Source organism: Narcine bancroftii, chromosome 1 (assembly GCF_036971445.1).
Source record: "Narcine bancroftii isolate sNarBan1 chromosome 1, sNarBan1.hap1, whole genome shotgun sequence".
Lineage (NCBI taxonomy): Eukaryota > Metazoa > Chordata > Chondrichthyes > Torpediniformes > Narcinidae > Narcine > Narcine bancroftii.
Genome location: NC_091469.1, coordinates 435,666,068 through 435,681,904, shown reverse-complemented (window position 1 = coordinate 435,681,904; position 15,837 = coordinate 435,666,068). Strand labels below are relative to the sequence as shown.

Sequence of the window (15,837 nt, the reverse complement as noted above, 5' to 3'; positions counted from 1 at the left end):
GTATAATTTTCTACATCAATTATATAATCACAATGTGTGTAAGTTGCATAAAATAAAATTAGACTATCAAATAAGTGTTTTAGGTGTGGTGTAGAAGATGGTACCTTTCTGCATTTCACATGGGTGTGTCCAAAAGTAAGACTTTTTGGTAAAAGGAGGGGAATTGTTAAGAACAAATTATTAATATTTCATACCACAAATTCCTGATATTTTTGTTAGGGAACATTGAGGGAACCAATCCTAAACTGATCCTTTCACCAACTCAACAAAAGTTTGTGAAAAATAGTATTGGCAGTGGCAAGAAAATGTATTGCAGTAACCTGGAAGTTGGATTATTTGGGCATAGACAGACTGTATGTGGAAATACAAAAGTCCATCCCATTGGAAAAATAAATAAATATAATACGAGAAATAAATATAACACATATTTACAAATATGGAGTTCATATATACATAAGATAGGTATTGTGATAGGTTTTATGCTTTTCTAATCACTATTCCCTATGACCTCACCAGATAGAACAGATAAATACTTGATAGTTAAGTCCTTTGTGTTCCCTGGCCTGCTTTAGTACAATCCAGTAGTCTTATTTTTCTCTTCTCTTTTTTTCCTTTTCTTTTAAATATGTTTTATATTAACATGTACAAATAATGATTGATTTCCTTTTATAGTTTTAGTTTTTTAAGGGGGGGGTTTAAATTTATTTTTTGTAGTCAGCATTCTTCTTTCCTTCTTTGGCTTGGCTTCGCGGACGAAGATTTATGGAGGGGGTAAAAAGTCCACGTCAGCTGCAGGCTCGTTTGTGGCTGACAAGTCCAATGCGGGACAGGCAGACACGATTGCAGCGGTTGCAAGGGAAAATTGGTTGGTTGGGGTTGGGTGTTGGGTTTTTCCTCCTTTGCCTTTTGTCCGTGAGGTGGGCTCTGCGGTCTTCTTCAAAGGAGGTTGCTGCCCGCCAAACTGTGAGGCGCCAAGATGCACGGTTTGAGGCGTTATCAGCCCACTGGCGGTGGTCAATGTGGCAGGCACCAAGAGATTTCTTTAGGCAGTCCTTGTACCTTTTCTTTGGTGCACCTCTGTCACGGTGGCCAATGGAGAGCTCGCCATATAACACGATCTTGGGAAGGCGATGGTCCTCCATTCTGGAGACGTGACCCATCCAGCGCAGCTGGATCTTCAGCAGCGTGGACTCGATGCTGTCGACCTCGAGTACTTCGACGTTAGGGATGTAAGCGCTCCAATGGATGTTGAGGATGGAGCGGAGACAACGCTGGTGGAAGCGTTCTAGGAGCCGTAGGTGGTGCCGGTAGAGGACCCATGATTCGGAGCCGAACAGGAGTATGGGTATGACAACGGCTCTGTATACGCTTATCTTTGTGAGGTCTTTCAGTTGGTTGTTTTTCCAGACTCTTTTGTGTAGTCTTCCAAAGGCGCTATTTGCCTTGGCGAGTCTGTTGTCTATCTCATTGTCGATCCTTGCATCTGATGAAATGGTGCAGCCGAGATAGGTAAACTGGTTGACCGTTTTGAGTTTTGTGTGCCCGATGGAGATGTGGGGGGGCTGGTAGTCATGGTGGGGAGCTGGCTGATGGAGGACCTCAGTTTTCTTCAGGCTGACTTCCAGGCCAAACATTTTGGCAGTTTCCGCAAAACAGGACGTCAAACGCTGAAGAGCTGGCTCTGAATGGGCAACTAAAGCGGCATCATCTGCAAAGAGTAGTTCACGGACAAGTTTCTCTTGTGTCTTGGTGTGAGCTTGCAGGCGCCTCAGATTGAAGAGATTGCCATCCGTGCGGTACCGGATGTAAACAGCGTCTTCATTGTTGGGGTCTTTCATGGCTTGGTTCAGCATCATGCTGAAGAAGATTGAAAAGAGGGTTGGTGCGAGAACACAGCCTTGCTTCACGCCATTGTTAATGGAGAAGGGTTCAGAGAGCTCATTGCTGTATCTGACCCGACCTTGTTGGTTTTCGTGCAGTTGGATAATCATGTTGAGGAACTTTGGGGGACATCCGATGCGCTCTAGTATTTGCCAAAGCCCTTTCCTGCTCACGGTGTCGAAGGCTTTGGTGAGGTCAACAAAGGTGATGTAGAGTCCTTTGTTTTGTTCTCTGCACTTTTCTTGGAGCTGTCTGAGGGCAAAGACCATGTCAGTGGTTCCTCTGTTTGCGCGCAAGCCGCACTGTGATTCTGGGAGAATATTCTCGGCGACACTAGGTATTATTCTATTTAGTAGAATCCTAGCGAAGATTTTGCCTGCAATGGAGAGCAACGTGATTCCCCTGTAGTTTGAGCATTAATCTGTATCAAAATGACAGATGTTTATGGACTCTATATATCAATGAGAACTGTTTAATGTATTTCAGAGTTTAATACACACCTCAAAAACCAATAGTCTAAACACTATCAACTGAGAACTCCACTGCAGAGTTCTCTCCAGTCTTAAAAGAATTTTCTACTAGAACTTTTCTTTCTGATCCTCAACCAATGCTGCATCCCCTTTACTCGGCCACGGCAGGAGTAAACGCACGCAGGCCGATTCCAGGGTGCACCAATCCATAACTATGGATAGCTGTAATAGATCTCCAGAAATGGTTCAACCTAAAAGGGGAGGCAGGCCTCTTCAGCCCAGTTAAGCAACCTGCATAGGAGAAGGTCACTCCGATATAAAACCTACGACCCAAGGACCTCGCTGCCACGTCCCAGCTTGCTTGGCGACGGCACACGAACCATGCGTGTAAAGGGTGGGGCCACTACTGCGCACACTGAACTCCACCCAAAAGCTCTTTTGCGCAGGCCCGAGGACAGGTCCACGTCCTCCCCTTCAAAAGATGCACACAAACTCAAGCTAGCATCCTGGAACATCAGAAACATGCTAGACAAGGCTGACAGCCACCGACCTGAACGTCGATCTGCCCTCATCGCACATGAACTCCTCAAACTTGACATCGACATAGCCACTCTCAGCGAAGTCCGCCTTGCAGATGTAGGCAGCCTCCAAGAACACGGCGCGGGCTACACACTCTACTGGTCTGGCAAGCCTCAGGCTGAACGACGCCTATCTGGTGTTGGCTTCATGGTCAAGAACTCCATTGCCTCCAAACTCGAAAACCTCACGACAGGCCACTCGGACCAGATCATGTCCATGCGACTCCCCCTTCAAAACAAGCGACACATCACTCTCATCAGTGTCTATGCTCCAACCCTTCAGGTGGAACCAGCAGAAAAGGACAAGTTCTACACTGATCTGTGCAACCTCATCCAACGCACCCCTACAGCCATCCTTGGCGACTTCAACGCACGCATCGGCAAAGACTCAGAAACCTGGCCAGGAATCCTTGGCAAGCATGGTGTCGGCAAGTGCAATGACAACGGGTGCCTCCTGTTGGAACTCTGCGCAGAACAGCGGCTTGTCATTACTAACGTCCTTTTCCAGCAGAGAGACAGCCTGAAGACTATCTGGATGCATCCCCGATCCAAACACTGGCACCTCCTGGACTACGTTCTGGTGCGAGGAAGAGACAAATGAGATGTGCTCCACACCAGGGTCATGCCCAGCGCGGAATGCCACACTGACCACCGGCTTGTTTGCTGCAAGCTCAACCTTCACTTCAAGCCAAAGTTCAAGAACAGTGGAGCCCCCAGAAAGAGGTTCAATGTTGGAAACTTGCAGTCAGACGTAGTGAGAGGAAACTTCAAGGCAAACCTCCAAGCAAAGCTCGAGGATGCAAACTGCCTCATGGACACGTCTCCTGAAACCCTCTGGGATCAGCTAAAAACGGCCATACTGCAATCCACTGAAGAGGTACTGGGCTTCTCCTCCAGGAAAAACAAGGACTGGTTTGATAAAAACAACCAGGAAATCCAGGAGCTGCTGGCAAAGAACCGAGCTACCCACCAGGCTCACCTTGCAAAGCCTTCCGTCTCGCATGCAGCCATCTTCAGCGCAAACTCCAGGAGATCCAAAATGAGTGGTGGACTAGCATCGCCAAACGAACCCAGCTTAGCGCCGACATTGGCAACTTCAGGGGTTTTTATGAGACACTAAAGGCGGTGTACGGCCCCTCACCCCAAGTCCAAAGCCCTCTGCGCAGCTCAGATACCAAAGTCCTCCTCAGCGATAAGATCTCCATCCTCAATCGATGGTCAGAACACTTCCAATCCCTTTTCAGTGCCACCCGCTCAGTCCAAGAATCCGCCCTGCTCCAGCTCCCTCAACAACCCTTGAGTCTAGAGCTGGATGAGGTCCTCACCCGGGAAGAGACATATAAGGCAATTGAACAACTGAAAAGTGGCGAAGCAGCAGGTATGGATGGAATCCCCCCAGAGGTCTGGAAGGCTGGCGGTAAAGCTCTGCATACCAAACTGCATGAGTTTTTCAGACTCTGCTGGGACCAAGGAAAGCTGCCTCAGGACCATCGTGATGCCATCATCATCACCCTGTACAAAAACAAAGATGAGAAATCAGACTGCTTAAACTACAGGGGAATCACGCTGCTCTCCATTGCAGGCAAAATCTTCGCTAGGATTCTCCTTAATAGACTAATACCTAATGTCGCTGAAAATGTCCTCCCAGAATTACAGTGTGGCTTTCGCGCAAACAGAGGAACTACTGACATGGTCTTTGCCCTCAGACAGCTCCAAGAAAAGTGCAGAGAACAAAACAAAGGACTCTACATCACCTTTGTTGACCTCACCAAAGCCTTTGACACTGTGAGCAGGAAAGGGCTTTGGCAAATACTAGAGCACCTCGGATGCCCCCCCAAGTTCCTCAACATGGTTATCCAACTGCATGAAAACCAACAAGGTCGGGTCAGATACAGCAATGAGCTCTCCAAACCCTTCTCCATTGACAATGGTGTGAAGCAAGGCTGCGTCTTCGCACCAACCCACTTTACTATCTTCTTCAGCATGATGCTGAAACAAGCTATGAAAGACCTCAACAATGAAGACAGTGTTTACATCCGGTACCGCATGGATGGCAGTCTATTCAATCTGAGGCGCCTGCAAGCTCACACCAAGACACAAGAGCAACTTGTCCGTGAACTACTCTTTGCAGACGATGCCGCTTTAGTTTCCCATTCGGAGCCAGCTCTCCAGCACATGACGTCCTGTTTTGCGGAAACTGCCAAAATGTTTGGCCTGGAAGTCAGCCTGAAGAAAACTGAGGTCCTCCATCAGCCAGCTCCCCACCATGACTACCAGCCCCCCCACATCTCCATCGGGCACACAGAACTCAAAACAGTCAACCTGTTTACCTACCTCGGCTGCACCATTTCATCTGATGCAAGGATCGACAGAGATAGACAACAGACTTGCCAAGGCAAATAGCACCTTTGGAAGACTACACAAGAGCCTGGAAAAACAATCAACTGAAGAAACACACAAAGATCAGCGTGTACAGAGCCGTTGTCATACCCACGCTCCTATTCGGCTCTGAATCATGGGTCCTCTACCGGCATCACCTACGGCTCCTAGAACACTTCCACCAGCGTTGTCTCCGCTCCATCATCAACATTCATTGTAATGACTTCATCACCAACATCGAAGTACTCGAGTTGGCAGCATCCGCAAGCATCGAATCAACGCTGCTGAAGGCCCAACTGCGCTGGATGGGTCACGTCTCCAGAATGGAGGACCATCGCCTTCCCAAGATCGTGTTATATGGCGAGCTCTCCACTGGCCACTGAGACAGAGGTGCACCAAAGAAGAGGTACAAGGACTGCTTAAAGAAATCTCTTGGTGCCTGCCACATTGACCACCGCCAATGGGCTGATATCGCCTCCAACCGTGCATCTTGGCGCCTCACAGTTCGGCGGGCAGCAACCTCCTTTGAAGACCGCAGAGCCCACCTCATTGACAAAAGACAAAGGAGGAAAAACCCAACCCCAACCAACCAATTTTCCCTTGCAACCACTGCGACCATGCCTGCCTGTCCCGCATCGGACTTGTCAGTCACCAACGAGCCTTCAGCAGACGTGGACATACCCCTCCATAAATCTTCGTCCGCGAAGCCAAGCCAAAGAAAGAAATACATGTATGAAAAATTAAAAATAAAGTATTAAAAAAGTGCTGTAATTTCTGCATGGTCAAACCAAAATATACATAAACAGCCTTTACTAAAATCTAGAATGTGCACTTTAATTACGTGAATTGTTTGAAATTTAAAACTGTGGCGCATTGGGGCAATTAAAGGAAAAGTGTCATTATGGAGGGCACTGTATTACCCTAACGTCGATGGTTGGGAAGCCATTGGCGTCGATTTTCAAGGATGAGATTATGGAATATCTGAAGGTGCATGAAAGAACAGGCCCAAATCTCTCTCACTAAATTAATGCAGAAGATTATTAACCTAGAAAACAGGTAGAAGAAATAACTTACTAATTCTGGGCTTGGAAGTGTCAATTGAGGGTGGACAACCTATTAAATTCTTTGCAAGTTTTCTGTCAGAGTTGTTTGGACCTGGAGTTTTTCCAACCCTTCCTGTGACAGATTGTGCACACAGATTGCGCACACAGATTGCTGACTTCTAAACCAGCTCCCGGTCAAAGACTTCAATCGGTTATAGTGTGTTTTCATGAATTTCAAACTAAGGAGCTTTTAATACGTGAATCTCAACAGGAATGATTGACTACAAAGGTCAGAAGATTAGTATCGTCAAGGATTATTCATTGGAGATTATGAATGAATGTGTTAAATATAAGATCATGTTGGAATTCTACAATCAAGGTGTTAAGCCTTCTGTGTTTTTTCCAGTGGATCACACTGAAGGACAATTCTAAGAAATGGTTCCATTCCGTTGAAGGGACTCTTATTTACTTCTCTCTCTTACCATTAGGGTTAATGGACACCAGTGGTGCCTCTTTGCCTTTGCCAGACCAAAATGTATGTATGTATTTTATGTATTATTACATTCTTGAATTGTCACTACCAATGCCTCCACAATCTCTTGAAGCTTCTTCTTTTAGTATCTGGTTGCAATCCAGCTGGTTCAGGTTACTCATCCATTTTCAGCTTACCAAGCACCTTTTCCTTAGTAATAGTGACTACATTCACTTCTGTCCCATGACTCTCAGTTTTCTGGCACATCACTGGTATTTTCCATAGTGAAGACTGATGTAAAATATCTATTCCAGTTCATCTGCCATTTCTTTGATCCCCATTTCCAACTTCTCTAAATATCTGATGACCACTCTTGCACTTTTACTCTTTGCATATCTGAAAAAGAAAACCTTTTTGTATCCTGTTATGTTATTGGTTAGCTTGTCTTCACATATCATCTTTTCTCCCTTTATTGCTTTTATCATCATCTTGTCGGTTTTTTAAAAACTACCCAAACCTTTGACTCCCCACTAATTTTTACAATACTGTATTTTCCCTTTTGCTTTTCTGCTGTCTTTGTCTTCTCTTGTCAGTCAGTTGTCTCACTTCTGTTTAGCATGCTGCTGCTTTTAGATGAAACGATCCTAAATCTTCCAAATTACTCCCGGTAACTCCTGCCATTGCTGCTTTATCATCTTCCCTACCAGGAACCCTTTCCAAATAACACTGAAGCTCAGGCAAAAGCTTCAATTCTCCACCCACACAATTGCTGCTCCATTTGACCCTACTTTCTTTTTGTTGGCTGCTGGTAAATAGTTAATTAGCTAGTGACCAATAACTAATAATCAATTCCTGCAAGTGAAACTCAAGTGTACATTGGGGGTGTTTCTACTGAGCCAGGAAAAGCGCTGTGATGCGAGGTGAAGCGTGGTGACACCTCGAATCTGGCTGCACTGTAAACACATACGGTTGTGGCCGATGTGCGGCGATTCGAGGTGCTCCGGCATCCTACTTTTGAGGTGGTTGATGCGGGGTGATGCGAGGGACGACTTCGCAGTGGAAACACCGCGGGTGACTCACCGGAAGTCGCGATTTTTCACCAGCGGTTTTCAATTGCTCATCGGACTTCCTGGTCACCTCGCATCGCCCTGCATCACTGCGTATTCAATCGCTCGGTAGAAACAGTTCAGGTAGTCCAAAAATGCGCGGTGATGCAAGCGACAAAAAATCGCGGTGATTCGAGGTGATGCGAGGTGTCCTTAGTATAAACAGCAATTGAAAAGCTCCTTTTCAAACTTCTTGCTCTCCCTCTCAAAAGACTTCACTAGAACCGCACAAAATGCTCCAAATGTGACCGAACCAAAATTTAACACGACTGCTAATCTTCCCAATTTTGAAATTTGAATTCAGTACATAACCAGCTTTCATATAAAGTGATGTAAAGTTACTGCAGATAGAAAGTTACTCCACTAATCAGAAGAGGTTCACTTAAGAAATCAAATAGAGAAATATCCCATTTGCCTCTAATACACAAAAAGTTGGAGTAGCTTAGCAGGTCATGGAGCATCCATAGGAAGTAACAGTAACCAACATTTATTTCAGCTTTGAGCTCGGGCTCATGTTAAAACTGAAAACTAGGCAGGAAACAGGTTAAAGTTAACAAGTCATTTATTGCTCACACTTAAGAGGGAGAGAACACAGACAGCTAGCAGGGACTGCTATCAATCTGAGAGCTGTGCTCTCTCTCTCTCGATACAGGATTCAACAGGCTTTAAATAAAGTTCAGATACATACATTAGGGCAGCAGTTAACAAGTTTTACTGAAAAATCATCATTTCATAAGAGATTGTTTCACCCAGTTTCAGTTACCCCCAGATTAGACAAGATCAGCAGCCTGAAAAATTTGTTATTCCAAATAAGGCATTGAAGACTTCTTGTTCACATTCCAGGTAACCCCAAGGCTAAATTCATCAGGTCTCACTTCCCATGTCAACGAAATATTTCACTGCAGCAAAACTTAAGTTAGGTATTCCACAATGCACAAGGTCAAAGGCAATACATTCCTACACTCAGACCCAAAACATCCCATGGTTACTCCAGCATCTGCAGACTTTCTAAACACCATTTTTAACTTTGTGATGTTAGTTTTACTGAGCATTACTGAGAGGGCAATATAGCACCTAAAACAGCAACGTAAAGATGCCACGTGTGATTTTAAAACTATCCAGTAGAAAGGAAACAAAAACAAATCCTACATTCACATAACTAATGGAAATCGCATATTTATTTTAGAAAATTGCACATTATGAAACTTTTCCCTTCTCTCTTTTATTGCCTGTGTAAAAGGGTCCATAAACCCTTGATTTATCTGAAAGCAAAAGGACTGCAGATAGTAGAAATCTGAAAATTAAAAAAAGCTCAATATCCTGAAATACTGTTTTTCTTTCCCACACGTCCAATCTGCTGAATTTTTTGCATTTATTTTGTTTTTAAATGTTGACATACAGCATGTTAACAGGCCCTTCTGGTCCATGAGACCATACTGCCCAAATATCCTAATTAACCTACAACCCCAGTAGGTTTGGTAGGGAGGGAGGGAACTGGAGCACCAGGAGGAAACCAGGGAGGGAAGGAGGAGGAAACCAGGGAGGGAGGGAGGAAACTGGAGCACCAGGAGGAAACCAGGGAGGGAAGGAGGAGGAAACCAGGGAGGGAGGGAGGGAGGAAACTGGAGCACCAGGAGGAAACCAGGGAGGGAAGGAGGAGGAAACCAGGGAGGGAGGGAGGAAACTGGAGCACCAGGAGGAAACCAGGGAGGGAAGGAGGAGGAAACCAGGGAGGGAAGGAGGAGGAAACCAGGGAGGGAAGGAGGAGGAAACCAGGGAGGGAGGGAGGAAACTGGAGCACCAGGAGGAAACCAGGGAGGGAAGGAGGAGGAAACCAGGGAGGGAGGGAGGAAACTGGAGCACCAGGAGGAAACCAGGGAAGGAAGGAGGAGGAAACCAGGGAGGGAGGGAGGAAACTGGAGCACCAGGAGGAAACCAGGGAGGGAAGGAGGAGGAAACCAGGGAGGGAGGGAGGAAACTGGAGCACCAGGAGGAAACCAGGGAGGGAGGGAGGAAACTGGAGCACCAGGAGGAAACCAGGGAGGGAAGGAGGAGGAAACCAGGGAGGGAGGGAGGAAACTGGAGCACCAGGAGGAAACCAGGGAGGGAAGGAGGAGGAAACCAGGGAGGGAGGGAGGAAACTGGAGCACCAGGAGGAAACCAGGGAGGGAAGGAGGAGAAAAGCAGGGAGGGAGGGAGGAAACTGGAGCACCAGGAGGAAACCAGGGAGGGAAGGAGGAGGAAAGCAGGGAGGGAGGGAGGAAACTGGAGCACCAGGAGGAAACCAGGGAGGGAAGGAGGAGGAAAGCAGGGAGGGAGGGAGGAAACTGGAGCACCAGGAGGAAACCAGGGAGGGAAGGAGGAGGAAAGCAGGGAGGGAGGGAGGAAACTGGAGCACCAGGAGGAAACCAGGGAGGGAAGGAGGAGGAAAGCAGGGAGGGAGGGAGGAAACTGGAGCACCAGGAGGAAACCCATGCAGACAAGGGTCAAATGTACAAACTCCTTATGAATAGTGCAGGATCTTTACCTGTCTACAAATGATAACTGAGCAACTGATGCTGCCAGTTCAAATTTAGATTTCCATCATCCTGTTGCTATTTCTTTTTCTTTTTTCGCTTCCTAATTTTATTTGGATTTGGAATTACTTTCTTTATTTTTAAAGGCAACAATGTCACTCCTGGTTTTTTCTTTCTCACGTTACAGAATTTTAGAGGAACATCTCTTGATGCAATTTCACAAAATTTTCGCTTCTGACTTTGTGGAAGTGGAACATCCACTTCTTCTGTCTTTGGCATTTCACTGGTCCCTTCAAATTCCATTTTCTCCAACTCTTCAACACCCTCATCTTGATTACTTTGCTGCATCCATGCAACATTTAAAGGAGGCACATGTGGACCAATGGCATTAATCGTTTCAATAAAAATCTCGGAATTTCTTTTAAATCCTAGAGCAAGAATAGATTTTAAACCCAGCAAAGGTGCTACAATTTTACTCAACTGGGGAACTTGACAGGCAGGGACAGTTCTGCTTTCACTCAACTGAATGAGATGCTGGGTCATCATGGGAGGTTTCACTGATTTGCATACCAGAACTAAACATAATTCATTTTTCTCTAAAGCCCGAGTTACTTCATTGATTCCAATAGCCAGCTGTTTCCTGAGATCCACATTAGTCCATCCTTGCTTGGTCTCTGAAACCCTGATCTCTTCAATCTTTTTTTGGTCTTCCCTGATTTCATCGACATTTCCTTCCTTATCCTTATTTTTTTTATGTTTTGGTGTCTTGCTGGCTCCTAGTTTTCTGGGCCTTTGTATAGATTCCTGTTTGTATAAGTTGGTCTGTTTGAATGCTTCCTGTAACTTCATTAGAATGAATTCCATGCTTTCCCTTTTCAAAGGACTCCACTTGAAAATAAAAGGATTGCTGAAAGAAACCTTAGCTTTCGGAGGTCGTACTTTCCGTACCCCTTTTGGCATTACTCTGGCTGGGGTTTCCATTTTGTATTCAAGGTGTGCAAGATACCATTTATAAAACTCTTGTCAACCTGCTAAAACAAAAAGGTTTATTTGGAAAGCAGGCACATCAAGTAAAAATCCAAAAATCTGCTGTCTGATTTGCCACCCAGTTCTCCAGTAATTTTTTGTCTGCTCAAGATTCTAGTATCTGCAACTCTTGTGTTTCTCTACTACAAAGCAGTCTCAGTGCATTGTAGAGGGCCTTGGTGAGATCACACCTAGAGATTTGCTCACTGGGGTCTGATGTGAGCAGAGATTCAGTAGACTGGGACTCATTCTCTGGAGTTTATAAGATTGAGAGTAGGGAATTCTTTATGTGCTCAGCTTTACAATTATTCCCAGATCAACATTACTGAAGCAACTTTTCTAACCTTGTTTTTATTTGAGTCACACAACATGGGTCAACTTATTCATGCCAACCAGCTGTCATTCTAACCAGTCCAATTTTCCTGCATTTTGTTCAAATTCATCGAAACCTCTCCTATCCATATAAACGTTAAAATTATGGCCATTAAAAAAATGTTGGTGCTGCCAGAGCTTCTGCTACGATGTGATCTGTACCCACAGAGAGCGGAGCATAATGTTGCTCTACAGAGGTCTACCATCCAGTCTAACTACCGATGGCTCCGTACAGGATTTAAGTGGCCTATTAAAGGATCAGATGGTGGTTTATTTTTAAATCCTGCGATCACAGGATCTGGGGCAAGATGGTGGCGCATGTGTTTGGCAACAGCCTCGAGGGGTTGCATACTCCGGGGAAGCAGGGCACCAGAAAACAACAAAACATCCCCGTTTGAAAGGGAGAAGCAGAGGAAATGACCCTACAGGAGGTGACCAGTGAGGGGCTCTGTGGCTAAAGAACACACAGACAGGAGGCTGTTGGTGACTCAAGGCAAGAAACCCATGCAGGCCATGAGCTGCTGGTGAAAGCAGTCAAAGGACTCACTCCAGACTGCAGGAGACTGGTACAAGACTGGCGGTAGGAGTACCAGGTATCAGAACCGGGATGCAAGAGGGTGCTGAGGTCTTCCTGATCATGTCATGATTTGATCTGGAGCTTGGTTTGCCTATGGTTTAGACTGAATTCTGTGTAGCTGGATGTGAATCCATGGACACTCAGTGACTATGGGGGGGGGGGGGGGGTAGATATTCTCTTTTGATGTTTTTTTCTCTCTCTGTAAGGGGCCCCGGGCAAATTTCTGTTTAATGGTGATTCTTTTTCTGCCTTACGGTAGACTAATATCATTTTTTTGTAATATTACACCTGTTTTTATGACATGACAATAAAGGAATCTCAGGTTCCTCTCAAATCTCTCCCCTTAAACCTATGCCCTCTTGTTCTAGAATAATCTACCCTGGGAAATAATCTGTGATCATTCCAATTATTTCACATTCCTTTTTTTAAAAAATATTAGTGTTCTAAAATCAGAGGAATCCGTTTTAATGCAATTATTCCTTACCTACATTCACTTCTTCAAAAAATATACTACTCTTTTTAGCAGCAAGAAATATTCTCCATGAGTCATTAAACTGAAGCTGTTTATTCTTTCAACATTTGCTGCTTGACCTGCTGAGTGTTTCCAGCAATTTTGGTTTTTTTTGCTACCAAGAGGTATTGATAATGGTCTTAGACAGAGGGCTACATGAGAGCTGGAGAACATCACAGCACAGAAACAGGCCTTTAGGCCCATTTAGACTACTCCAAACTATTATTCTGCCTAGTCCCACTGAACTACACCAGGATCACAGCCCTCCATACCCATCCCTCCCATCCTTTTCTCTATCCAAATTTTTCTTAATGTTGAAAATCAGGTCTGCATTTACTTCAGCTGGCAGTTTATTCCACACTCTCTGCATGAAGAAGTATCTTGACGAAGGGTCCCGATCTGAAATGTTGCTTACCCTTTACTTACGATAGATGCTGTGTAACCTGCTGAATTTCTCCAGCACTTTTGTGCATAGTGAAACTTTGGTTCTCCCTAATGTTCTCTTCAAATGTTTCATCTTTCACCCTTAACCCATAACATCCTTAACCCAGACAAAGCAGGGTATGAATAATTTAAAAAGTACAGAAAAAAAACAGAACATGCAGTTCCCAACAAGTCTAATGGGCAGTCCAACAGCTCAGTTAGCAGCAACAGAAAATGCTGGAAGAACTCAGGGGTCCGACAGCATCCATGGAAAGCCACAGCTAAGTTCCCACAGCACTCTCCTTGTGTGTTGCTTCAATTTTACAGCATCTGCAGCCTTCTTGTTTACCTCCTTTAGTTCAGTCAGTAGCTGAGTTTAGGGGAGAGGACAGGTTTTTAAAAAAAAACACATTAAGTGGGGGAATGCATTCCTGGGAGTGGTAGTGGAGGCTGGTACAATAGGGATGTGAAAAAAAAACTTTGAGATAGTCACCTGGATGAAAGAAAAGTAGAGGATTATGGGTATGAGGTGGTGAAGGATTAGTGGTGCGGAGTAGGTTTATATCAGTGGTTTTCAAACTTTTTCTTTCCACTCACATACCACTTCAAGTAATCCCTATGTGTTCTGTGATTAGTAAGGGATTGCTTAAGGTGGTATGTGAGTGGGAAGAAAACATTTGACAACCACTGTTTTAATCGTACCTAATTGACTCGTTATGTGCACGGTTTGGTAACTCCAAAGGAAATGGGCCAATGGCAATGTTTCTCAAGCAAAATATTTCAGGAACAATTGGGTGGAGAGCATTGGTTTCTGACCCCAAACTCACTTACCACTTCAAGCAGTCCCTTACTCATCACAGAGCACTTTGGGATAGGTGGCATGTGAGCGGGAAGATAAAAGTTTACACAGATCGGGACGACATGGTGAGCCGAAGGGCCTGTCTTGCGTGGGCATGTCCGATGCTGAACATCTTGTTATCCCGTCTGGAGGAGTAAAAGAACTCGGAGCCAAGTCCTCCCACCGGGACACGTGTGGCGCTTCTTTTTCCCGCGCTGGCATTGAAGTGCAGACTGAGCTGATCATGAACAAAAGCAACATTTTCCATCCCGTGGGCGATTATCTGCCACACGGTACATTTTTACTTCCAGCTCGTTTCAAAACAATATCTCAAAGCTCAAGGGAGCCTCGGCAGCTACTTGTCGAGAGCTACTCACCGGCAGGGCGGCACAAACTAACCAGACGCCAGCACCCAAGGCCTCACCACATTGCAACGCGTAGCGCGTCGACGCTGCAGGTTCGGCCGCACTCTCTCTCTCCCCCCCCCCCCCCTCCCTTCGTTGCGCCTCGCGCAGAGCGCGCGCCGGGCGATGGAGCGTCAACCAATCCCCGCCACGAATGGGGCTGAACGGCGCCTTGACTTCGGACGCATGCGCAGGTTGTCGTTGACTGCACGTCAAACGGGAAGTGTCCAGACGCTGGAGGAAGTGTGCGGGTCTCGCAGCCTCCCGAGGAGGTAAAGCTATATTATCGACTTTTCGGGCCCGAGCCCTTCTTCAATGTGGCATCAGTGGGAGAAACGAAAATGGAGGCGGGCTTGAACCTTAAATCAGGGTTCCAGAATCTGCTACCAGCTTTTTGTCTTGCTTCCCCCTAGCCATCTTGAACAAGCCCCATTCATGAAGGGGTTGTGGAAAGAAACAAAGTTGATCACCCCCTTCCTTCCTACCCACCTCAAAAACCAATAAATAATACACAAAACAAAAGAAAACATCGCAGAGAGAAAAAAAAAGATGCATCATCCACCTTTACATGTTTAAATCTTATTATGCTGATCTTCTTGTCATTTTAGGAGGTGGAGGTCTGAGGTCAGCATTTTCTATCATATTTTATATATGGTTCCCAAATTTGTTTGAATAATGTACATTTGTCTTTTAGGTTGTATGTGATTTTTTTTTTCTAATGGACAATATGCCATTGTTGTATTTTTGGGTTCTCTTCCATTTTCCAAGTTGTCATTATACATTTTTTTGCTACTGCAAGCGCTATCATAATGAATCTTTTTTGGGCTCTATCAAATTTGAGACCTAATTTTTTGTCTCTTATATTATTTAACAGAAAAATTTCTGGATCTTTTGGTATGTTATTTTTTGTAATTTTATTTAATAGGTTTAAGTCTTCCCAGAATGTTTCCACTTTTGTACATGTCCAAATTGCATGTAATGTTGTTCCAGTTTCTAGTTTACATCTATCCGATATTGTTGGGTCCCACTCTTTTAATTTCTGAGGATTAATAATATAACCTATGTAACCAGTTATATTATATCATACGTAATTAATATTTATTGTGTTCTTCATAGTTCCTGTACATAACTCCTCCCATGTTTAATTCTTTATCCTTATATTTAAATCTTGTTCCCAACTTTGTTTAGGTTTATGCCTTATTTCATCCACTTCCCTGTATTGCAGTTTGATGTACATTTTT

The 15,837-nt window shown here is 45.0% G+C and overlaps 1 protein-coding gene across 4 annotated transcripts; it reads right to left on the bottom strand.

The window, feature by feature from the left end:
• Positions 1–8,473: 8,473 nt before the first annotated feature.
• Positions 8,474–14,696, bottom strand: rpp38 (ribonuclease P/MRP 38 subunit). Of its 4 annotated transcripts, none has more exons than XM_069914320.1 (2): positions 14,570–14,696; positions 8,474–11,476 (listed from the first exon to the last, which is right to left on the bottom strand). In XM_069914320.1, exon 2 carries the CDS (start codon positions 11,424–11,426, stop codon positions 10,524–10,526), a length of 903 nt encoding a protein of 300 aa, XP_069770421.1. In that variant the 5' UTR covers positions 11,427–11,476; positions 14,570–14,696; the 3' UTR covers positions 8,474–10,523. The 4 variants fall into 4 exon arrangements, with proteins under 4 accessions (XP_069770421.1, XP_069770424.1, XP_069770422.1 ...); XM_069914323.1 differs by having other exon boundaries at positions 8,474–11,473; XM_069914321.1 differs by lacking the exon at positions 14,570–14,696 and adding an exon at positions 14,186–14,562.
• Positions 14,697–15,837: the final 1,141 nt, after the last annotated feature.